This window comes from Zophobas morio, unplaced genomic scaffold, assembly GCF_036711695.1.
Source record: "Zophobas morio isolate AGI-343-1 ecotype UQ-CSIRO unplaced genomic scaffold, CSIRO_AGI_Zmor_V1 ptg000011l, whole genome shotgun sequence".
Lineage (NCBI taxonomy): Eukaryota > Metazoa > Arthropoda > Insecta > Coleoptera > Tenebrionidae > Zophobas > Zophobas morio.
The window spans coordinates 12,231,281-12,258,123 of NW_026972116.1; the positions used below are offsets into that span (position 1 = coordinate 12,231,281).

Genomic DNA, 26,843 nt, shown 5'->3' on the forward strand with positions numbered 1-26,843 from the left:
GATGATCGAGAAAAAAGTCATCTAGTGTCTAGTAGGCTATGGAATTTATTTTTAAAATAATATATTATAATACCAATACCAACGCGTTCTTTGTTTAATTTTGACAGTTACGGCCAAATAACTGTCAAATAAAGTGTCAAATAGCTGCAATGCAATTTGTAGAAAGCGATTTATGTTAATTAATTTTTTTTAGATTATTTTGCATATTTTTCTAGTTTTGACGAATTTTGACAATTTTAATTTTTTATTATTATACTGATTATGAAAGTTGTATTTTTTAAAATTAGTTGGTCTTGAAAATATTTTTACAAACTCTATTAGCAACGTTCAATAAAGAAAAAAAATTTAATTGTAAACAAGAAAATAAAAGTCCAACTTAAAATAAAAAAAACTCTCACTGTATTATGAACACATGTACTTATATTAATACCGAGAGAGCAAAAAAAATACGATGAGAGGTAGCCATGGATTTTTGAAAGTTTGCCTTTGATTGTTGCATTGTCAATTCAAACTTTCAAATGGACGGTAACCTGACAAAATGAAAGTTCTATCAAAGACAAATTTTCAAAAATCCATGGTTATTTTTAATCATATTTTTACTGCTTTCTCGCTAGATAGGCACAAAATATGCAACTTGAAAATGTGTCCTTAGTTTTTATTAGAAAACTACTCTATAAATTTTCACCTGAATGTTTAAGCTTATGTAATCCACTATTTTGATAGTAACCTATAGTTAAGCTAAAATGACAAGTACTTTTAATTTAACAGAACTAATTTATCGTAACACTGGGTACTACTACCCTTCACTAATTAAATAAAAAGAAACCTTAAATTAACCTGTTATTTCTCGTAACACGTGAAACTGTTGTATATGTGTTCATTAACACCCACCACAAACAAACAGCAGCAATTTAGCCCCCATAAACCCAAATACTTCCTCCACCTAACCCTTTCTTCTTTGACTACAACTAAATAAGTCACATCTGTCGATACATCTGAATAGAACAATCCCAAGGGGTGAATGTGACTTTATAGGGAAGCTGCTCGAATTAATCCCCTATTAACTAAAGTTCAATTTTTATTAACCCTCTTTCGTAGGCCGTTATCGCGTCCGAATGTTGGCCAAACAAATAAATTACTTAGCCCAGTTCCATTAAAAACGAGTTTACTTGTGACTACAAAAGGACCTCTCCAGGGATAAGGAAGTGAGGATTATCCTGGCTAACCCGGCCATATGCGAGTGAATTCGGAATGGTATTACCATCCCGCGATAAAGCAAGGGTTGCTCACTTTAGAGGCGAAATTCGGCGATTTTGTCTCTCTTTCGACGGCGGAAGGTGGAACAGAGTAGAAAAAGACGGAGATGTGTATGTGCGTCTCTGTAGTCTGCAAGAAGCGAGCGATGTCTTTTGTACCGTCACTTTATATTCCCTTAGAGGTAATTAGTAATTTGGTTGGGAGTGGTTCGTGTAAAATGTCGTGCGGGGGAAGCGCTAAATCAGGGGAAGGTATAGTTTAAACTAATGGAGAGAGTTTAGGAACAGTGGAGGAGCAAAAAATGCACAACTTAAGTACAGATGTGGAATTAGCTAATTGTGTAAGAGAATACAAATAAAAGGACCTAAATATAAATTAATGCTTCTTTTACTGCCTGTATCAAATCTAAAAGAGGTATTGAAACTTTGAAACTGTTTACTATTTATCACTAATAAAATATTGTTTTGAGGCTACATGTGGAATACGAAATTGTAGATTTTTGGTTTCCCCTGTCTGTCGTTTGTGTGTTAGCATTTTAATAGAAAATAATCTCTGAAAGTACAGATGGATTTTGAAACTATTAAGAATAAATCACCAAATCTGTGTTTACCCCGTCAAAAATTAGACTGTGTCATATCTGTTAAATGTACACCTAACATGTTTTTTACCTGTTGTTTAATTGTATTTTCGAATTGACACCGTATGTATCTTAGTTGCTCTAAAACCATCAAATTTTACACATTTGTTTAAAGCCCGACGAAGGAGGGCTTTTAATTTCTCGAGGGCCACAATCGACAATTATGCCCGTGGTACATACAACGTTTTATTCTATCTTAATTTCAGAACTTTAATACATAGCTGGCTATTATTTTGATGTTGTTATGGATACCACGTTGTTTATTTGTTAAATAATTCTACTTTGAAAATGTAAACTCAAAAAGCGGAAAACGTTGATTCAAAAGAAATTTTAGAAGAATTTGAGGTCGACTTGATGAAATGTTATATTCCCAACTTTAATAAAAATGTTGAATACCGAAGCTTGTTTGAATAATTAATTAATGTAAAGGAATAATCAATCGTTGCTTAGCAATTTTTGACTGATTTGTGCCATAAAGGCCAATTTATGCCCGCACTAGATTATGATGCTAAAACAGAATAAAAGATTTTTTCGAAATTTTGTTTAGTACGACATTAACGTTGATTTAGAGGCAGATAACGTTTATAAAATCTATTTCTTCACTTTCTTTTCTAGAACGTTGAAAATATACTTGAAAACATTATTAAATAAATAGGTATTAGTTATAACTGAAAATTATATTCACAACTTTCAAAATTTCATGTAAAGACGGTTTTGTTTTGTTGTTTATATGTCCCAGAAACGGCTCATCTAATTTCAACAGGCAGCACTTTTTCTTTTACGATTTGAACTCGTCTAAAAAGTTAGTGATTTCTTCGTAAAATACCAAAATATTGAAGAAATTGTATTCTAATAAATTCGCTACAAAAAAGGTGAATTAAAGAGAATGTAGTTTTCAAAAGTTATTACAACTTTTAGGAATAATTCTCCAAAAAATCATTCTTTTAATAGCAATGAGTTTTAAAACGAACATACAGATTCTCTAAAACCGAATTAATTTAAACAACGACCAGTAGAAATTTTTGGGCGACGTAAAATATTAATATTCAAAATAATCATCTGAAAAAACAAATTACTTTTAATTTAATCGAATTTATTCATTAATAAATAGTCTTTTTCTATTTTATTGTAGGGTGATGTTTTATAATGGGTTGTTGACTGGACCTTAACTGAAAATATGCAGTAGCTAGGTATATTGTTTTCAACAAGGCGTGATTTTCAAATACTCACCAGTATTTTGAATATAGATAAAATATAAATACAAATTCACTTTTTACACCAATTTCAAAATTATGCTCAATAAGAAATTTGGCAACTTTTGAAAATATAGGTTTCATTTCAATAAAAAAGCATATATGTAAATATCATGCAAAATTTTTAAAAGTTCGAAATGAAAACTGTTTGTGTGTGTAATATTTTTATAATCACATTATTCTTTAATTCCCAAAATAAAAATATTAAGTTTTTCGATATCTCTGCAGTGGCTTTTTTAGTAGTGCCATCGAGTCCATTGGACGATTGGCTACTTTTGTGTTTTTCGACGTTTCATAACCCCTAAAGTACGAAAAACTAGGTCTCCCGTTTCCTGTCCATCTGCCTAGATTTTTATTAGACAGATAATCTCCTAAACTACTGGACCTATTGTTGTCAAATTCTGTATATACATTAGGAATATCGTGTAGACAGTAAATCGCAAACCTAAATTTGGCTAATCATCGACATCAAGAACAGGATGACATAACCTCCAAAATTTACATTAATAAATATTGTTTAAATTTTATATAATAAGATACTCCTATACACGTGATTTATGAAGCCAAGTTTTTACCTTAGACATCCAGATTAAAAAAAAATAAAATAAAATTATACATTTTGCAATTTAAATTGTATGGTAAATCGTTAACCAAAATTTGTCCGTCATCTCATTGTTTACGAATAAAGGTTCTTCAAATTTATGAGTGTTTTTGGGAAAAAAACTGAGTGTGGTTAATTAATTAATCCTCTGAGTTGATGAGACAAAATTAATCGAATTTCATTTTCTTTTAATCACTGCTGCTTGTAGTTTGAACGTGCTAAAATTTGAATTCTTTCAAAGTATAAACAATAAACATAAAGAGTCAAAGTGTCAAAGTTAAGCATGCACTTGGAAATTGAAAATATCTACATCTTTTTCCTTTGGTTATATACTTTTTAAAATTATTTCATATTGTCCACACTTGTACAGACCACACACCCTTGGAATTTGGGGTGAAGGGTTCTTAATTGTGCATCTGGTTCTTATTTCATAGAGATTTTCACAAAATGAAAATCGCAAAATTAAATTTTATAATTTCTTAAAGAAGCGGAAATATATCTACTTGAAGTCTGCTAAATACATAAGTAATACATCATATTACCACATTTTATTATTTAATAAAGTAAATGCTTACCTACTGAAGACTGAAACATTATCTACAAGATTAATTAACAGCAAATGTGGCGTTTGTTAATTTGCATTAAAATTACTATCATAGATCTATTTTTTAACATAATTATTTTACTAGCTATCCAGTTTTATAGCTCTTATGTTTCAACATCATTAGTTAAAGAAAAGTAAAAACTAATACCTTGTACACAAAAATTAAATTTAAGTCAAATTCTTGGTAACAGGTTGTTGTTGTTTAAAAGTTATAGACTGAATTTATAACTGAAGTTCAGATTTGTGGCCCAGTTTTCAGCCCTCAACACGAAAAATCTCTTCAATATATTGACTTTAACTCAATAACATTTTAATATTTTCGATACAAGCTTAGCTTAGATAAAATGCATTAAGATAACGTTAGTAACACCTATATGCAAACTGATAAAATTTACAGCTCATGGTAGTTGTAGAACATGCTAATCTTGAATATTTGCATAGTAAATATGTCACGTGATATATTTTTGGGAATTATTTCATGCAGAGATCTAGAGTGGAAAATGCTTTCACATTTTTTCCTAATTAGGTATCAATTTATCAGATGTTTACCAAAACAATATAGTGTCAAGGTTAACAAAGGATTTTTGCACACCCTAAACCCGAAATTTTTAATTTCTTTGTTATTTCATATTGAAAGATAAAAATAATCAGCACTTGTGTCTGACGTCAGAGGAAGTCACAAGTGTTTCAAGAATAATAGGTGGAATTAAATTCCCATCAACAATTAATAAAAAAAGACCAAAAATGTAGCCACTTCAAGAATCTGTCACATGATACGAAAAAGAAATTCTAGTACACGAAAACAACTTTTCTGATTTCGATATTACGAGTACGCTCAGCTTTACCATAATCTTCTTATTACTTGATAAGCCAATGGTGTAAGTAATTCTCACAAGCGTAACACCTAAACAACTATTAAAAACCATTTATCTCCTGTCTCCTGATTTTTAATGGATTTAAATTGACACTATCTCTATTATTATCTATTTTACTTATTTGAAACAAATCAAAACACATTACTCAAACACTTGACTTAATACTCTCATCTGTTGGTCAAGGTTGCAAAAAGAACAAAAACCCACTTTTGGCCGCCCTTTAGTTAACTTTAAACGAATGAATCGGTAAACATGTAATAGATGAAGAGGCGAAGGTGTCTGATTCATTAACTGCGGGCTTACCGGTAATACCGGATGATCCGGGTATCGAGGTAATGGCCACCTAATGCGAATTATAAAGGCGGCCGTCGCCAAACGACGGCGGCGCAACATCGCCTTGTTGCTGCTATCGAATTTATTTTAAACGAAATGGTCGAGAATTACAGATTTTATAAGAGGATTTTGAACCGTCATTGAGTGCAGCAACTTTACAACGCAATCACAAGCAACATTTTATCACACCTACGATCGTGATAAGATGAGCGAATATTTCAATCGGTATGTTTTGGAATAAGCATAGCTAAGGACTGAATCACACATATCCAACATTCATAGATTGTTGTTTTTGTATTGATGCACCTTGAGTGGCGGGTGGTTCGGTCAGAAACAGATTATCAATTAAATATATTAAACTTTACGACTTTACTTAAGTACTAACAAATTCAGGAAACGCTTTTTAAATGTAAGGTGAGAGAAGTTTCCTTTTAAATCAATATGCATTCTGAAGTTGCAATCAGCTCAAATGTCATGTCGTAAAATTATGTAAAGATAGAGATGATGTAGGGCAATTTCCACGGAGTCGGGAAGAAATGTGTCGGAAAAACTCTAAGAACTGCATCATTGAGTAATAAACGACCAAATGAACGAGAACCTGAAGCCATGCTAACCACCTATCCATAAAATAAGTCTATAAGTTAAACTCTTTTGAAAGATGGTGTACATAGTTAGTTTTTCGTAAGTGCCACGTCATTGTGATACTATTTCTTGAAATTTAGGAAGATATTCATTTTCAGTCAAAAACTCTGCTAATATCATAAATTCTTGGACTTATCTTTATTACGTAACATAAAATGCGCTGGTAACTAGTAATGTAAAAATTGTGTATTTTGTTCTTACATCTTTTAAACATTAAATCATTTTTATTAGATGATATACATTGTAAGCATGAACAAGTTGGTACATACTCATACATCAACTTTTTATGATATGCACTTAGCACTAAAGAAAAATATCACCGCTTCTGTTGGCTATAAAATTTATTACTCGATAAAATTTAATCTTATGGGTAATTGATAAATTATTTATCGATAATTAGAATCCATAAATTTGTATGAGACAGAGAAAATTGAAGATAATGTTGCGAAATTTATTGGTCCTTTAAACTGATATTTTTATCGATATTTTCTCTCCCACTAAGGTCCTCTCTACATTTTGAAAAGTCGTTACGTAGCGACTGAACACGGAATGAAAGCACAGTGTTCGACTTTTTAAAATATCAATTATGGAAGTATTTAAAAATATGCAAAAATTTTAGCTACAATTCAAAAGTTGTGCATGTTTTTATATTTTTGACTGTCTAATGTACCTAAATTAATTAAAATCATACTCTGTTGTGAATCACTAAGTTTTTTGCTGCTTCATGCTAAAAGTATAGTGTTAATACTTGTGGCACAGAAGAATAATTTGGTACAAGAAATTTTAAACGTTTAAACGTCTTAAGGATTAATTACATAATCTCTAAATTTAACTTAAAGTTATGTTCTTTATTTGTATTATTGGTGTCTATATATATCGAGAGGGCAATAAAAAATACGATCAAAAACATCATGGATTTTTGAAAATGTGTCTATGATTGTTGCATTTTCGACTCAAACTTTCAAATTAACGGCAATCTATCAAGACGAAAATTCTGTCATAGGCAAATCTTCACAAATCAGTGGTTGTCTTTTATTGTATTTTTATTGCCTTATACAGTTTTCTAAACTGAAAACAGTGGTCAAAACATATATAGACATATTGAAATTCTGTAAACGTTATTATTTTTAGCTTGAAGAAGATAGCTTAATTAGGACTTTGCATATACCTATGGCGTCAAATGCAGAATTTTTAGAATTACTTATACAGGTCACCCAAAAAAATAATTAATGAAGCAGTCTCAAACTCACTTGAAATATACACATAGCATGCTTCTTTACCTGTACTTTAACACTCCAAACCTATCTTTTTTAACTTATAGGGAAGAATCTGTATTTGTTCGCCTGCATTTCAGGGGCGAGGAAAATACCTAGATCATTTTTTCATAAAATAAACTGGTTCTAGAACAATATTTCACCCGACTTTAATTTTTGTATATTTATAAGTTTTATTTTTTATCGAATTAAAATTAAATAAACACCTAAGTATTATTTTCATTGTAATCGTAATTAAAAAATTGGTCGAAGGTTATTTCGATAGAACTTCCCTCGCTCCTGAAGTACTCTCAAACTCAACTTTTTACAAAAATTGTAAAATTTGGTTATGCGAATTGTATTTTTTTTATGAGAATCCTTATAAGTTAAAATAAAGATATATGTATGTAACGTTAAAATAAATGTAAAGAAGTTAGTTAACAGTATTGTATTTCCAAATTTTCGAAAAAATGGAGTAAGCCGTTCCCGTTTTCAGTAAAATAAATTGACTCATCCATTATTTTTATGAGTGACCTTGTATAAGAAATTTAAAAACTTTTAATGCAATGATAAACCACAAGTGTAGACTTATCATATTTTGTATGGGAAAAACACATACATTTTAATTAAAAATTTACCATGCTTACGATAAGTTTAAAACGTCTGCAAGATTTCAAAGCATTCGGTTTTACAGTTCCTGATTTAGTCAATAAAATAAATTGATTCTTTCATTAATTTTTTGAGTCACTCGGTATAAGTTATTCTAAAAACTATGAGTGCGTTGATAAACCACAAGAATCTAGTTATAATATTTTGCATATTTCAGAGGATTTATTCGACGAAATTTTGAGATGACGTCATCAATTTTTTGGGAGGGGATAAACGAATAAATTTTACTTAACGATTTACCAGATTACGATAACCTTAACATATTTACAAGATTTCAAAGCATTCGGTTTTGCAGTTTCAAAGTTAAATTGCAAAATATTGTTATACAGGTTTGAATTTTTTTCGGAAAATCTGGATGTCTAAAGTGAAAATTCGACACCATAAGTGCAGGAGTTTTATAAAATAAAAAAAATACTATCATAAATTTTGGAGATAACGCCATTCCATTGATGGTGGGGATAGTTAGCCAAATTTTAGTTAGCGTTTAACCACCTACATGATATTTATAATATACGTACAAAATTTGACAACAATCGGTTCGGTAGTTTCGGAGATTATGTGTCTAATAAAAATGGATACAGACAGACGGAAACGGCAGACCACTTTTCGTACTCTAGAGGTCATGACACGTCCAGAAAATATAAAAATGGCAATTCGACGGATGGACTCGATTACTATACTTCCTTAACTTACGTTCGGAAAGTAATATTAATATGTCAAAATCCGTTGAAAAATATATAGAAGCTGTAATTTAAAAAACATGAGTTTGTGTCACTACGCCGACGCTTCCCCCTTCAAGCTAAAACCAATAGCTTTCCCATAATGTCAGTATTGTATATTAGTCCTTGGAATTTAATCTGAGACACCCTACGTATTAATTACTCCTATATAATTAACCAATTAATTTTGAATGTTAATATCTTAAGAGAGTTACTTATTGCTCGTGAAATAAAATCCAAAATACTGGGTGTAGTTTTTATTCCCTTAAGTAATAGAAGTTATTTACAAAACTTGCTCTCTCTCTATATCTATATCTTTCATCCAATGAAGTTTCTAGTTAGGCGAAAAAATACGAATCTAATGTTATTTAATAGCCCTCTTGATTAAGATTTTTATGGTTTGGTACACCTTACATATAATTTATCTTTGAATAACGGCATTTATAGTCACCATTGTATTATTAGAAAACAAATTGTAATTATCAAATTTGCTAATACACAAATAGTTGAGATAAAATAGGTAAAGATTCTATTCTCACTTCCACATTTTGACGTGCGGCAAAAGAGCCGATTCCTAGACAACGAAAACGTCACCCATTTTATTCTGTTTTTTGTAGACATAATGATAAGATCCGAAGATTATATGTTATTAGTAAAGTCTAGAATACATGCAATCTGCAAATCGATATTAGTAATATGATAACAAAATTCTTAAGAATATGCACTAATTAGGATGATGATGAAAGGTGATTGATTATAATCCGTTTTTGCAAATTTGGCAAAGTGCCATTTTTTTCATACTTTGTCTATAATATCGTAGATTTAAAGTTATTTTTGTACATTTTTGAATTTTTGAACAAATGTGTGTTTATTATTATTCGGTGGACCTTTTTGCACCTCCGCCACTGGTTCCACCTTTACATAAACTAGTTCGACTCACCACGTTTTAGTTTTTCCAGAGGCTCGTGATGCAGGGACGGCGTGTGGGGCACGACTCCATGGTGGTGCGGCGGTTCATGGGACGTCACGTGATGTCCCAAGACCGAAGCCGAAGCTCCGCTCATAATTCCGGTAATTGCTGAACTAACAGACACTGCTGAACTAACGGAGTCATGTAGATGATGAACTCCATGAATGTCCGAATTTGCAGACGATGTTGTTACTCCCGTCACCAGGTCTTGGAGGCACAATGCTGGATCAGACAGCGATTCCATCCGTTCCATTTGAATTATTACAGGATTTAAGTTGGAATGCACGCGCGCGCGATAAAATTATTTTTTCTAGGTTTTACTTTACGGCGTCCAGGTCGATAACATCACTTTTGATGTGTGCAGAACACCTAAAAGAAGAGGAGGAATTTGATTAGATTCGAGCGAGATTACGTTTATTTTTTCTTTGTGTTTTTTGGAAATAGGTTTGACAGTGAAAGAAAATGGTTGCTTCGAGTTTAGAGTGAATGCAGCAGAGTGATACAATGTTAAAAATTGTAAGCTGCTTTGATGTTTAAACATTTTCGATTCATTTAAATTGAACTAAAATTTAATGAAACATAAACAAAATTAGTACAGTTTTACAACGTGAAGCACATCTTATAATTAAGAGTTATGACAAATAAAAAATGTGATTAGGAGGGGCAGTGAAACAAAGCTGCATCCTGCCCACTTATTTCATGTTATTTTTATTTAAATAATTTCTTATCATTCCTTGATGAATTATCTAAGTAGTTATAGTACTTTAAAGGATAGATATAAAAAGCCTAGATTTATGGGTTGACCCAAATATTAATTCAGAGATGTTTATTTGATACATTTTTATAAATTAAAAAAAAAAATTTAGAACCCGATCAAACTTAGTGGAAAACAATTTGAGGTCAGTTAATGATTCGTCTGCCAGATTTTTGTTTTCAAATTCAAGGTAAAGTACTCTTTTAGAACAGTAAATGAAAATAATCTTTTCGTCTTAATTTACTGACACTCGTATGTCAAGAGACCTATCAATTTGGACAGGTGCTTCATTAATATTTTTTTGTGTATATACAATTCTAAAAAATATGAATCCATTGTTAAACGACTTGTAATATTTTGCATATTTTAAACAGGATTTATCCCGCAAAATTTTGAGATGACGTCATCAAGTTTTTAGGAGGGATAAACGGATAAATTTTCATTAACAATTTAGTATGTTTACGATAACCTTAAAACGTTTATGTCTAAATTTAATTACAAAAATTACAACTCAAAGTTTTGGGATGACGTCACCAAATTTTTGGCGGAGATGATTAAACAAGTTTTGGCTAGTGTTTTACCATATACATAATATTGCTAAAATCTGCTAAAATATATACAATTTAATAACAATAATTTCAATAGTTTCGGAGATTATCTGTGTAATAAAATCTCTAGCAGACTACAGACGGGTGACAGACAAACGGAAAATCTGTTTTTTCATATTCAGGGGATCATGAAACGTCGAAAAAACATGAAATTAGTCTTTCGTCGGTGACGTCATCCCAAAAATGTTTGATTCTCAAATTTTCCTGTTCATCTCAAAAATGGAGACCACAAATTTTTGAATTTTGTTATTATTCATCCCATACAAATAACTGTCATTTCAAAAAATACAAATAAATTATTATCGCGTTCAATATGCGATATTTTTTTTATAACATGCTTCTATCCAACTACTTAATTATCTGATTCTGTATTGATGACAGGATAGTTTATAAAATGTTTTATTGTTAGGTCCTTTCCGAGGCTGTCTACAGTGGATTTGGCCCAAGTTACAGGAGGTTATAATAAATGTAAAAATGTCTATATAAACTGTGAAATTCATTCCAATTTTTACAACTGGATGTATCAGTAGAAGAAGTGATCCCCCAAAACATAAATTTAACATAAATTAAAAATATAATTTTTAGAAAAGTGAGCCTGATTGCGCAGGCGCAAAACAGGTCATTAAAGAAACATGAAATAAGTATTTGATATTTGAGTGTTAGGTATATTTATCGGAAATTTTTATTTTATAATATATTGAATAGGAATAAGTATACAGAAAATGACTCTACTCGACCACAATAATTATTAATTTTTTTCGGACAGACGAGAACAAGGCTATGGAACAGCTGACACGAACATTGTTAAAATCCATTTTTGTTTTAAATGAAATATTATTTCGAATAATAAACAACAGAGAGACAGAGACACTGTTTCTTGATAAATTGTTTTACGATGACTTGTTCTTAAGACATGCACACTAAAATCTCCTTAACTTTAGCTCATGGTAAATATCCATAAAACTTGAGACTTGTAAATTCAGAAGCGCCCTACTAACGACAGATTAATCCTCACCCGGCCCGAACCACGTCGGTGATAGTTTTCGCGACTTGAAAAAAACAGGCTTTAGAAAATATCAACATTACCTTAACCGGAACTGAGTAAAACGTGCGAAACGTTTTTAGCGCCTCCTCCAACCTGAGCCACTTCCCCGCAAAAAAGCCTGAAATTAATACCCGCAAATCCCGCTAAAGATGCACAAATCAGTTACAAAATCACTCAGTGCCGGGATCACTTAAAAGATCGTAAGTAAATCCAGGTGCGACGTGAACAAAGACCAAAAGTCGGTTAAGTCCATGAAAAAAGGTACGGAGCTTAAAAACAGCTTTGGCCAGGTTTAGACCGGATCAAGTGAGCGTCGCGACGGAGTCGGCATCGGTCTGAGAGCTTTGCGGCTACTAAGCCCGTGCTTTTCATCCCCTCTCTCGCCGCCACCCCACTAATTTGATACAACGACAAGCTCCAATCACTTGACGGTATTTATTTCGTCATTAGCGGCCGTAATTGACCGCCGGAGAAGGTCGCTGAAATATGCTTGTTATTAACCGGAGTCGGAGCGACTTAAGTCGATGGGTTAGCCTAAGTCCGGAGCTTTGCGATCGCTCGGACTGATCGAACCGGATCCGTGGACTTATCGGTTGCTGTATGCATATCCGGAAGATTTTACAGCTTGGACCACGGCTTAACCTCGAGATTTATTGTTTTTCAAAACGTTTTGGGAATATTTTGTCTTTCAAGTTTTTTGCGAAGTCTAAGGGCGAAATTAATTTTGACCAAACTGAAGGTTTCATTGCTGCTACAATACAATAATGCAGGTTTCCCGCTTCGGCTGGATTGTTTGTGTCTTCCTGATTTTTTAAGTAGGTACACGACCTTCAAAATAAACGAAGCCATTACTTTGACATTTAAGTGTAGGTTTCTTAAATTTAATACTAAAATGGTGAAACACTGACTAGAATTTCTGCGTTTATCCTCTCCAAAAAAATTAATGACGTCACAACAAAATTCTGTTTGATATATTTCATGTTTCTTTATCTCTGGTTCAATAATTTGAGGATTTGGTACACAACATTGATATTCCACTGATTACTGAAAATATATCAATAATAATTAGATAAATGTATTTAATTTTCACGGATTAAAATGTTTTGTGAACGAAAACTATTAGTGTTAGAATTAACAAAAGGAAAACGAGCCGATGAATGAAATAGTATCATTTTCGAAAAACAAAAATACTAACAAAATTTTTCGAAAAAAAAAAACAAACAAAAATTGTCTCCTGATTGATAGCAGGAAACGAAACCACAAATTATAAGAGACATGCAGTTCTAGACAATTTTGCAGTGTTTTTGTTTCAATACAATATCAGCTGCAGTATCGAGTGAATTTGTCAGGCGTCGTAATTAACAAAATCCTCGAAATCAGAAATTAATACTTAGCGTATCTAATGTAGAATAAAGTAAAGGTACCTAATAATGAAAATGAAAACAAACAAAAAATTAAATTTACTATAAAATAGTAATTTTGAGATATAGAAACTAATCAGTAGGTATTCCTCTCTACTGGTTTTTGGCATTAAAAAACGCAATTTAAAACACTTACTGCACAAAGCGCCATTAAGTAGATACAACGTGTTTATAATCAATAAAAGCCCACAAAAATGAGCACTATGAACACTTAAGGATAATGCTGATAAAATTATGACGTCAACAATATTTTTTTTAATAGAGATATCTTTTTTTTCCAAGTTCTCAATGGCAATGAGTCAATACACGTTATGGAAAATTTTTATTAAAATAGTCATATTATTCAATTTTTTGTGTAGCAAAATAAATTGCTCGCTTTATTTTTTTTTATCAAGATTAATAAATTATTGTTTCTTTTAGAAACAAAGCGTGAAAACTCATTAAAGAAATTTAAATAAATGCATAACGGTGGTCATAAGATTTTTAATAAGTACACGCTAACATAAATTTCGAAAAAAAATTCCGAACTATGGGATTTGATCCGCGCGATGTCAGCACTTACTGTCGATTCCTTAGAAACGACCCACCGTATAAACTGACCAAACAACTGCGCACTATGAGATGAATTTGTACCTACCGATGAAGTAATACAAAAGTTGGAGATATTTTCCAGCACATATTACCACTTGATGTTATGACATCCGTAATAATTAACGTTGTTAATAATTAATGAATATGTTAAACAGCAAATTAAAGAACATTAATAATGCAAAACAACAACCAGAGTTTAAAGAGAGTTTTGTAAAATGCACAAATTAAACTTTAAAATTAATCATTGCAAAGTATACGTTGTAATTTTGACATTTAGCGGCAAAACTGATTTATTAGGCAAACCAAACGCTTGACAAAATCGCTTTTTTAATTTTACTTTGACAATTTTTGGCCACCTGTAACAAATAATAATTTTTTAAGTGGCAAAAACATGAAAATTGCAGAGCACACAAAAGTGATACAATTGTGGTCAAATTTTAAGTTTTCTTTTAAAATTGGCGTCGGAAAGCTAAACTCCTATTAAAAAAAAAATGTTTTGTTTCTAACACTACGTTATGTCAGAGGTCTAGTGATTTTGTCCCATCAGCGTTTTTCTTATCTAAGTGTCATTTATATTAGGTACTTTTTGGGTTTCTTATGGTTCAAATAAAACATATAAATTTACATATTTCTATATCTGTTTTTTTTCGTCTGTTGTAGATGACTAAACAATATTCAAAATTTCAAATAAACGTACACTTGTAGTGAAAAAATTTTAACATCGCCAGAATTGCTAGATTTTGTTGTTTGTCCCATTCGTTATGGACACACTAACTTGTATACAATATAATTACGGTTTCGTAAATAAGTATCAAAACAAATAAATGTCAGTCGGTTTTTTAATTTTTATTAAAAATTCTTAAACTTTTAAAGATCTTTATTATCTTAACTTACAACGATTGTATCAACAAAATAATTAATTTAGTTAAACTTTTTGTTTGTTTTCTTACTGTTTTAGAAGTTTATTGTCTACTGTTCTTTCAAATTATAGGTACCTATTATTTTCATTACTTTGTAGCTGATAGTATAAATATTTTATGCCGACATTCCACATGATTTACCTAAATGAAATGTAGAAAAATTTGTACATATCAACAATTTCGATATATTGATGTTGTTAATAGCCAATTTTAAGACAGAATGGCTACTTGTGTATTCTCGATAAACACACCCACTTTTTTATACTCGACATTCTTACAATTTGGCAAGAGTGGTGAAGAAAATAAGTTTCCCATTAAAAACCGTTTTGGTACTTCTATTTATATAATAAAAACATGAAAATTATATATGACACAATTTTCGTCACTAAAAGATATTCTTATACATTTTTCATTAAACAAAAATTGGTGATTACTTATACGAATCAAGTAGCGTTTTCCGTCGATGAAAAATAATTTCTTCACCCACAAGAACTACCTCGGTCCCCCTTTTTCACACTTCACCGCAAAATGACAAGAGTGCGGCGTTGTTAAATGGTCACAACGGAATTTTCATATAATCCACCTACATTAATTTGAAACAAACAGATCACATCGTTCACAGTTCATTACTCCTAAAACTCTTACGAATAGCACAAGATTTTGTCAAATAACCAATATAAATCATCTCTTGATTTCTATATTGTGACAAAATAGAAATGAAATATTTAGAAACGTGTGAACATTTTTGGCAAACTAAAACATATTGGTTGTGGATTATGCAAAAATTTTGCACACAAGTAGCTCGGAAATCTGCATCTTTTGTAAAGTAATAGGCCATCAATCAAATATTACGTACCTGCGTATGTGACAATGCGAATGCGACGACGTATCCGTCGGAAAATTGTACGCTACAATCGCCTGAAAAAACTGCTACCTGAGGCCTTCTTTTGCTGATTTTAGGGTTGTCATTATCGAAAGACACATTTAATACGTATTTTTAACGTCACTTGAGTTATGCTAATGAACCGACGTAGTTTAAAAATGTAGGTACGTAGGTAAAAGCATACTTGTGGAGTAGAAACAAAAATAATTTCACTGTAGCTATAAAATACGTGTTGTGAAATACGTGGGTCTCTAATGTTAGAATTATACTGTGGACATACTGAAACTGTTCCTGCTTAGCAATAATTACATTTATTGTACCAGCGGTCGTTATGTGTAACGTTGTCATCCAGATTTTTATGGGAAATAATGCGAACTATTTATAATGACGAAAGAATGTGGATATAACCCTCATAACTGGTCTGTAAATATTTCTTTTTTTTTGTGAATAAGATAAGTAGCCAATTTATCAGCAGAGCTATTAGGCCTAAATTTATAGCGGCCATTTGGAGCACTATTTACAGTTCAGGCACGAGTAGCAACCCCGGTAATTCTCCGTTATTAGGAAAAAAATACACAGTAACCACCACAAGGAAAATCCTAGAAGGATCACAGACGCACCTGTTAGAATCCTCGTGCGATGTCCAAGCAAACTCCTCGAATCACAAATCTATCACAGTCCTTGTAGCACTAGCCGGATAACGAAAATCTCAATAAAACACCGGAAAAACATAAATAAATCCGCGATCATCCACTCGAAAATCCTTGTCATGAAACCGGTTGTCCGCGCCGTTAATATCTTACAAATCACTGCCACTGCAAATGCAGGGCGGTTTTCACGAAATCCTATGAAAGTATTAAAAAGTCTTAAGCGCTTAGCGGCCGTACAGATATCGGGTTAGGACTTGATACTGCAAAGTCTCTGTAATCTGGGCCACTTCCCAACGCGGTTTAACCATAAGTCGTCTACTCTATATATCATCATAGGGCTACCTATGTGGACCTCTGCCGAATGCCAGGCCGATCGGCAATATTCGGGCATTTCCACGTCTGCCGTCTTTTTCTGGCTCGCCATACCGCCTAAAGCGCCGTCTCTCTCCGCCTCTTATCTGAAACGACACTGAAAGTTTGGAAGCTCGGTCACGCCCCCGCTTGTAATTCAAAGAGCATGCGTGCATATGTCATGTTTTCAGAGAGGCGATCTCTGTCTAGAGCGCGGCAGGCGCGATTTTCCGTCCTTTTGGAGTTATTGATAGGGGGCGGAGCTTGAAAAGGCGCTAAGTCAAGACAATCACTCCGGCCACTGGAACGACTCGTATGTGTATTGATATAGGATTACTTTTGTTTATTCGTAATTTACGATTTCTTAATTTTAATTTTATGCATGATTTATGCGCGGTTGGTTTTCTATGATCGCTTTTTTGACGTTAGGGGGGGAAATTGTGGCTGAGAGGGATGGAACGTGTGAATTGAAGGCGAAAGGTTAGTTCTGCGTTGACTTCCAAATGTTGTTTTCGCTGATAAAAGATTCCGAAATTTGGTAATGACGTAAATGGTAAATGATGTGTTAATTTTGTAATTAAAGGCCGTATTTTTTGTTGTTATTATAAATATTTGTATGTTTACAGAGAGAACAATTGAAATTGTATTTATTTTACTTTATGACACATAAAAAGAGGCATAACAATTCTACAAGTGGTTTCAGAAACAAAAACGCTGCGAACAAAAATTAACGGAGACGTAAATTTAATGTATTGCTTCAGTACGCTAATGAAACATAAAAGCAAATAAATTTTTAATGTGTTTTAACTGTAATGACGAATTTATAATATTTATGTTGTACTTATATTGCAATAAAATCATTTCCTAATTGTCATCATTATTTAATTGTAAAAAGTGATGAAGAATATTAAAAATTAATGCCTTATTTCACATTTAATGTTGCATTAATGAAAGATTGTATTTGATTTTTGATTTCTTGACGTGACTAAGTTGCCTTAGCTTTATAAATTCGATAATATTATTTTTAAATTTTAGTTCACCAAATGATAGCTGAGGGAAGTATTGTAATAAGAACCATTTTAACAAATACCTGATTTCTTGTTTTTTTGACGTTTGCAGTTTGAAGAATACAAAAATAAACACACCTTTCTGGTTTCCGTCTGTCTATTGTTTGTTGGTTAGAAAATCTCAAACAATTTGGTCCTGTAATTATCCTGAATTTTTGGAAACACGGTCACGTTCAAATATATCTAGATAGATTTAAAGTTACTTTAAATTTCATAGACATACCTAGTAATATTTAACAGTACCAACTTACTGAATTTTTAAGATAACTATAGTAGGAGATAAAGCTAAAAATAGGGATAGATTACTAGCTGCAGATAAAGCAGCATGTCTCACTGGACTTTTCATGTGACATTACTAAACAGCACTCTTTGTAACGAGAATGACGTCATAAATTTTTCGTCGGGATCAGCAAAATACTGCTTTTTTAAATAAAATTATATACAGTTATTTAACATAGTAATCGATTAATAATGTATATACAAAACGTGAAATTAAGTATAAGTATGAGTGTTAGGTAATATACAATTTCCGCCTAAGTATTTAAAATTAAATTATCTTGCACCTTGTTAGTAATTTGTCATCATGGTTATTATTTGTTTCCAAATTTTTCAATTTAAAGAAACCGAGAAAAAACATTAATGTCCTGTTTATAAAAATTGAATCAAATATCTTAATCCGTATTAAATACATATTTAACTAACATTTTAACCCGTACCTAACTCTGAGAACGTGATTAAGAAAATTTCATGACTTGATCAGTTAATTGCCTTATTAAATGGACATTTTTTAACTTGCCTTTTATAAATTAAACCCAAAATAAAGTTAAACTGAGCACAGGTTTGTTTTAATCGTTTAATTGTTGAAATTAACTTAAAATGCAAAAATTAACACAAGCTTACGTTAAGTAATACAATAAATACAAAGAAATTAGAACAACGGGTTGCTCTTTTTTTATTATAGCGCTCGACATGACATAATGCATAAACATATCTTACCTGTGAATGTGTTGCGGAAACAACTTCACATAAATTTTCACAACGTATCTAACACTTTTCACTTTAAACTTTTAAACGTGTTTTTTTTCCTTATTCGAACGATGTCTGATTGTCTACTATCTTCTAAGCGAAACCTGATGCACACATCGTTTCGAGTATTGAATAAATTACGAACATTTCCTATCAATCAACTGTAATCAGTACGTAGCCACGTACTGTTATAAATATTGCTCTGGCTACATACAGCGTGGTTGACGCATGAAGTGCCGAATACATATAGATGATTAAGAAAGTAAATAAATGGCTAATAAAAAAATTGAAAACTGAATTAAAATGATTTTTTTCTATGCTAACCTAAATTTGGCTCATAAAAACGGTTGTCAATAAATGTTATCAATATTTGGCAGTGTTTGCTCTTTATCTGTCAGAAAAAACCCAAGCTTTCTCCATTGAAATAATGCTATGAAGTGGTCCACCCTTTCAGGGTCAGCTACACCTTACACATGTTACCAATTAGACCTGAGTTTCTTAAGGGCGCTGCTACGGTAAAATGCACAAGAAATTCAACTATTTGCATCTCCATAAGAAACCATGGTGAAGTGATGCCATGTATCCTTAAGTCCTTATCAGTCATATAGTAGGGCGACATTTTTCTGAGTGAATGTGTTTTCGTTGTTCCTTAAAGTTTGATATTTCAGGCGAAATGAATATTTCTTAAGTGAATAATATTATGAAATAATCACAGCAGTGAAGTATCTTTTTTTTTTAATTACCGCACTGTGATTGTATTTTTCTTTTTTAATTTGTATTAACTAAACACCTAAGTTCAACTTTAACGTTACTGACAAAAAATACTAATTTTAGGCAACCCTGTTCGCAGTCTTAAAAAGTTTGACAGTTGTTGGTAGTTTCAAATACCTACCGTAAAATTTTCTAAATAAGAAATAAAATTATGTGTCGTTTTATTTGTGCAATTAGTAGGTTCTAATAAAGGATATCGTATTACAAAAATATCGTGGAGTAAAAATTAACTGACATATTTGGCACAAGTGGGCTACCTAGGTATGTACTTATCATGAGATGGCCAAACGTGGGAATTAATTTTGATGTGAGCATTGTATGGTAGCAAAATTTCACAAATCCATGTAAAAACGCCAGTCAATTCTAATTTGTTTTTATTTTACGATAGGTACTTTTACAATGCAAAAATTTCAGACTTCTAGACAAGGTTATTCTATCGATCAAACACTATAATTTAATTTTGTGAGATTAGTTTATATTTCAAAAATTATAATAAAAAATAACAGATTTGCAAATCAACTGTCCGCTTTGGCAATAAAGTGAAAAAAATGAACCTACCTACACATTAAAAAATCTAGTCGAAATTAAAAACAGAATTGAAAACAAGAAGAAGAAAATAAAATAATATGCTTAGGTATACATAAATTGTCGTACTCTGAAAATGGTTCCAATTTTGTTTTTCGTTACATATTTTAACGCATTTGTCTTCCAAAGCAACGATAAATCCTTTTAAGTACAAAAACAAACATAATCTGTTACTTTTCTTTTAGACTGTTGTGACTTAGTAAATTACATAGTTTCAAATTGCTGTTAATGAAGAGAATACACTCTAGATCGAGGAATGTTAACATATACCACGTGTTTATTTTATTTCATTTAACGTCTGTATTTTTTTTATTTTTAAACATATAGTTGTTTGAGCAAATTTGTATCATTTTAAAAGATCACTTAATTGAATAAATGACATGAGTGTCAATTTTTCGAGCTACTAGATTGTCATCAATAAATATGAATTTTTCGTTTATTTTATTGAATAACTTTTTAAGTATTGATTTTATAATATTGGTTGCTTTTGATTTTTTAGAAAAAAGCAATCTTTCATTTATTAAAAATATACCTAGTGTTCCATAAATAGTGATAATAAAAATGTGAGGTTGTGATCACATGGATCTTCTAAAATGATACAAATTTGCTCAAAGAACTACAAGTTTATTTTTAAAATTAAAAAAGGTGTAGGGGTTGTAGCAAATAAAAGAGACATCCTGTAGACATATGATTCTTAGTTAAATATTTGTAGTGTTGTATCTACAAAGATATTAATGCGATTTTTTGGAAAAACGTAGTAGGTTCAATGACATTTTCGATAGAAATTAACCATATACAATTTTATAGCCATATTTCTTGGGTGATGTACCTACGTCAAAATTAAAAAAAATAAAAATTAACAAATAAGTAGTTCTCTATGGGTCTTGAAATTTTGATATCAGAAGATTGTAACATCCATTTTACCTTCAAATAATTATACTTATAAAAATATGTGGCATGCTTAACTATAACTGAGTGGATGATAATTGTTACATTACAAAAATCCAAAATATAAATTGAGTTTCACTTTAGGTCACCCCTAATTACAAAATAGAGATGACTGTGATTTGTAGACATCTTAGTATGTATGTTTTCAACACATTTAAAAACTGGCGACCACTTTGTATTTAGAGATAGTCGTAGGTAGGTATATGTGTTTCATAAAAGTTTTGTACATAATAATTTTCTTCCCCCAAACGGTCAGATCATGGCTATCTTCTTTTTTCATCTTTACAAATTTTTTTTATATAGCATACCGGGTGTCCCAGCAAATATCTTAATTCCTTGAAAGGATAGAAGTTTGAAATTTACAACGTATTATTAACACAGAGAAATCTACAAAATTAACATTAGGAGAGTAGTATTATATCGCTTTTATTTTTTTCAAAAATAAAATTTGCAGTACAATCTAAAATAAGTAGATATCTATAATTTTAGTTTTTCAAAAACACATTTTGTCTTTTAAAATGTGGTATATTTTTCGGTGGATTACATAGATATCTTTTATTTTTGCAGTAGTTTAATACTTGATCTCGATTTGTTTGATAAAATGCTCATCTTACTTGTTCCATCACTGTGATATTACAGTTTTTTGAAAAAATAAAGTCTTTGAAACTCGGTACTGTCAAATGAAGCAAAAAACTGTCTAGAATGAGTGTACCTACTAAAAAACTTACGTTGACATCGAAATTTCCAGAAATAAGACACATTTGATGTTAAATCACTGATTACAAGGTATGCAACTCTTAAAATGGGTATTCTGTTTAATTTGAAAAAAATTTAGTCCATTTGCACAAAAATGCACAGAAATATTCATAGATATACCTTGTATGCATCTTTTTATTTGAAGTAATCGTTCCAGATTTCAAACTTTCAAATATCTGGGATATTAGAATTGAACAGGTACCTAAATGAGATATGTCATCACATAAATTTTTTTGAAGCATTAAAGGAAATGGGTCGCACATCAAGTGTTACTATACACTAGTGGCGGAAAGTTAGGTTGATCCTAAAATTCTAACAGGTTCCATTTAACTGAAATATTAAACTGGAACTTGTAAATTGGGAAACCGGTATGTTCAACAGTTTATTTGGCTATGTGTCAATTTTTTTCTCATGAAATCCGGCTGATGTGTGTTTTTTTCTTCTACATGAATGTAATGTTAATTTTCATCTTGTTCACCCTCATTTCCACTATTAATTTCTTTTGTGTCTCTGATTTCATCATATTTTGAAAAATAAAAAAAATCATTGAGTCTTATACTTACTTTCCGTTTATTTACTGTGGTTGCATTAGTTTTCAGATCGCCTCTAATTTCCATTTATTCACTTTCTATGTGCTGAGTGTTGTGTAAATGCAATATAAATGTTATAGTTATAATTTACTCACTATTTAAAGATTTAATTATGTATGTTATGATACGTCACGCTGAAAGCTTACTTGTTTACCACAAATTACTTGGTCTTAACTACAAATATGAACAGTTGTTTTATTAAACATAAGTCCTCTAAAGTGAATCATTTTTCCACAGAAACGATCTCAGTTTCCATTTTTTCAAATACCACTAAAGTATTCAACTTAATCAATTCAACATATTTTTCACATTTAAGTTCAAACTATGATTAAAAGACAAAATACAATGATCTTGTGTTATTATTAATAATAAGTATTTATATATTCCACTGTGAAAATTGCTGCGATAAGTGAAATAGTACTAAACTAACACCTACAAACTAAAACTGGGCAGTCCTGTATATACTTAATTTTTTCAAATCAGTGTTATTAGATATATTTTATTAAATTGATGTAAAATTAATTTTAAAAAGTCATACTCAATCGTGTCTTTTACAATGTTATCAAGAATTAAGAGTATTACATCCCCAGCGTAAGCTAAGGAAGTACCTATATCTAATAGTAATGGAGTCCATCGACCGAATTGACACTTTCATATTTTCTCGACGTGTCTATCTGTGTGTCTGTCTGTCTGTCTGTTTAGTGTCTGCATCCATTTTTATTAGACAAGTAATCTCCGAAACTACTGGACGGATTGTTGTCACATTTTGTATGTATATTGGGAATATCATGTGGATGGTTAAACGTTAACTATTTTTTTTTTTAATTTTATAAATATACTCCTGCATTTGTGGTGTGTGAATCGGTGTCGAATTTTCACCCTAGACATCCGGAATTTTTGAAAAAAATTCAACACTCAATGACAATATTTTGCAATATAACTTTGAAACTATAAAACCGATTGCTCTGAAATCTTGTAAATATTTTAACATTATCGTAATCATGATAAATTGTTAAGCAAAATTTATTCGTTTATCCCCTCCCAAAAAATTGATGACGTCACCTCAAAATTATGCCGAATAAATCCTATCCAAAATGTGCAAAATATGATGAGTCTATACTTGTCACTTACCACTGCATTAAAAGTTTTTAAATTTCTTATACAGGGTGACTCAAAAGAATTAACGAATGAGTCAATTTATTTTATTGATTAAATAGGAAGTGGCTCACTCCGTTTTCCTGAAAATTTTGAGAATGCAAAACTGTTAGGGTAAATGTGTACAAGAGTGCGAATATGTATAAGAGTACGCACTGATGATTTCTGCTTATTAGTGCCATCTGGGTAAGATGAAGTTATACCATTCAGAATTTAATGCTAAACCTGAGATAAAGGTGCAAAAGTGACCTGAATATAGTTTAGAGTTTGGTCGTACTGACGATTTTATGTTCGTACGTTGTGTGGATGTAATTTTCACCGCTCATAGTTTTAGTTTTTTGTAAGGTACGTACCAGTTCTTTTATTTTACAGTAATAATTTTCATTAGCTGTAACTTTTAAGGTCTCGTTATACACTAACAGTTTTATACTTTCTATCCATCAAAAGCTTTTAACTTTGAAAACATTAGGTTATGTACAAATGTACAAGAGTGCGCAGCGAGGTATTGTATAAGAGTGCGCATTGCTTGCAATACGTAGTCTAATAGTCTTGGAGATACATATCATACGATAATGAATTATTTAACTCTACTACTTTGTACTGCTTCTCAAGTTGTGTGGTGGTGGTTATGGTGATTTTTTTTTATTTTTACTTCCTGAGCGTGCTGTAATCGAGTCCGTCGACCGAGTCTCTATTTTTACGTTTTTTCGACTTTTCAAGACCCCTAGACTACGAAGAAATAGGTCTCCCGTTTTATGTGTAGTCTGTAGTCACTTATTCCCATTTATTTTCACCTTAGAAACAAAGATTTTTTCATAAAATGTAATGCGCACTCATAAGCGTTCAAATGCGCACTCTTGTGCAATGAACTGTCTAAGAGTGCGCATTTACACGTCTTGAAAAAGATTGAAATTACTCTTAAAATATAGTGGTCTTGGGACGTACAATTAAATATATCTGATCTCTAAACATGTATATAACGAAGCCATATCATAAAATTGGTCTATCCAAAAAAATTAAAAAGTTGTTGACAGTTTTACACTAAGTGCGTACTCTTGTACACATTTACCCTATTTTCAGTATTACGCTGCACCTATCCAAAGTGATATACGTTCTTTCCAAAAATGTTGATGACGTAGTCACAAAATTTTGTAAAGTAAAAACTCATTTGAAACATACGAGTTGCATGCTTTTTTACATTGACATTAAATACTTACATATTTATCCAAATTATAGGGATTCTCATAAAAAACGAGGGAAGTTCTGTCGAAACAACTTTCGACTAATTTTTATTTATTTTAAAATAACTAATTCAACAGCAATTTTAGCCAGGGAAAAAATATTCAAAGTTTTAGCACTCCAATTTTTTATTTAAGTATCGATTACAAATAAATAATTAGATTGATTTCCATTTTTATTCAATAATTGGCTATGAAAAATGTCTTGGAAAATCTGAGATGATAGGTATATAGTTAAGGTTTAAAGAGTGTACGTATTATTCAAATTGTGTTAAAGTATGTTATCAAAGAAATTATCAGAGAAAATATACACAGTTCTCCAAAATTTTCATTATAGTTGGGTTAATATTCAGTCTAAATGTATGTGACACCTGTGGAATAAAATTTTAAAACAAATTTAGGGAAATAACATAAACCTATCTTGCAGATATTAATAGGAACACATAAATAAGTCCATAATAATAAAATAATACAATCGCAGTTTTACTTCTAATCATATTCTGATACACTTCCAATAGATTTCTGTTATTGTAACACATTGTAATGACACAGGTGGCACTGTACATCGACATAAAATATAATCGAAATCAAGTAGTGGCTTAATTTTGTTAATATGGTTTAAAATTTAACGAGATAGGTGCTTGTAGTCTATTAAGTAGCAGAAAATTCCGAAGTCTCTTCAAATAATTCGTTTCGTCCACTATATTCCTATTTATTTCTAGTACGTTTGGTGTAGTATTTTCAGAAACAAAACAAAATTAAATAAATTACAAGTAGTAAAAATAAACAAATTGCAAAGAAGATCATAGATTGAGAAGCCAGATTATTTCAATAAAAACTTGTATCAGAATTTGGTAGCTTTGAAATCTGTTATCCGGTGACGTCACCAACGAACCACATATACTGGTACACATAAACAAAAAATTTTAGAAAGCTTTTAAAAAATTGCGTGGAACCTAGGTAGGTATATTTGGGAAAACTCAGCACTAATTTCTTAGTCCTTTCTTGGTAACTAATTTATGAGAAAATCAGTATTTTCGAATAACTAAAAAGCTGATTAATTAAAAAAAAAAACAACCATACAGAAACTTAAAACAGATTTTGGAGGGAAGAGAGTGAAACACATATTTGTATAATCTTACGATACTTATAAATAACAGGTAATGGAGGCATGGCAACAGTTGAAAACAGTCATGATTTTTGAGAAAAAGTGTAAACTTTTCGAATCAAATTTGGAAATTTTCACTTGTTACCTAAAGTGTACTCAGAATATAAATATGTACCTAGATAAAAGGACTTCGGAAACGTTGCCAACTTCATTCGCCCTTGAAGTATAAACAAATAAATTCGGTTTCCACAAGACTTGTAAACTTTGGTTTTGCGAATTTTATTTTATTTTATTTTATTTTTTTATGATTAACTTTATAAGTTAAAATAAAGCTATCTGTGGCAGTTAAAGTACAGGTAAAGCAGTATACTAAGCGTATGTTGCAAGTGAGTTTTTCATAATAAAATTTTATGATGATGTGATCAATTCTTTAACAAAGAGAAATGGTTATAGTTTAATACTAAATAACAATAGTGTAGTCCTAAAATTTCAGGACAATGGAGTGAACTATTTTTGATTTGGTCAATAAAATAAATTCTTTCATTCATTAATTTTCTGAGTCT

General features: G+C 31.1%; 1 protein-coding gene across 4 annotated transcripts in view; it reads right to left on the reverse strand.

Annotated features, from left to right (window-relative positions):
- The window catches only part of LOC135126941 (pituitary homeobox homolog Ptx1), an 87,861-nt gene extending 68,636 nt beyond the window's left edge, over window positions 1–19,225 (reverse strand). Inside the window, exons 1-2 of one of the 4 annotated variants that reach the window (XM_064053183.1) lie at window positions 19,100–19,225; window positions 9,784–10,182 (exon numbers count right to left, since the gene is read on the reverse strand). In XM_064053183.1, the coding sequence (XP_063909253.1) occupies window positions 9,784–10,066 (283 nt within the window). In that variant the 5' untranslated portion in view covers window positions 10,067–10,182; window positions 19,100–19,225. Of the gene's footprint in view, window positions 1–9,783; window positions 10,183–16,655; window positions 17,036–19,099 lie in introns of those variants that run through there. The other 3 variants (XM_064053185.1, XM_064053181.1, XM_064053184.1) reach the window with 3 other exon arrangements.
- Between the last annotated feature and the right edge of the window lie 7,618 nt (window positions 19,226–26,843).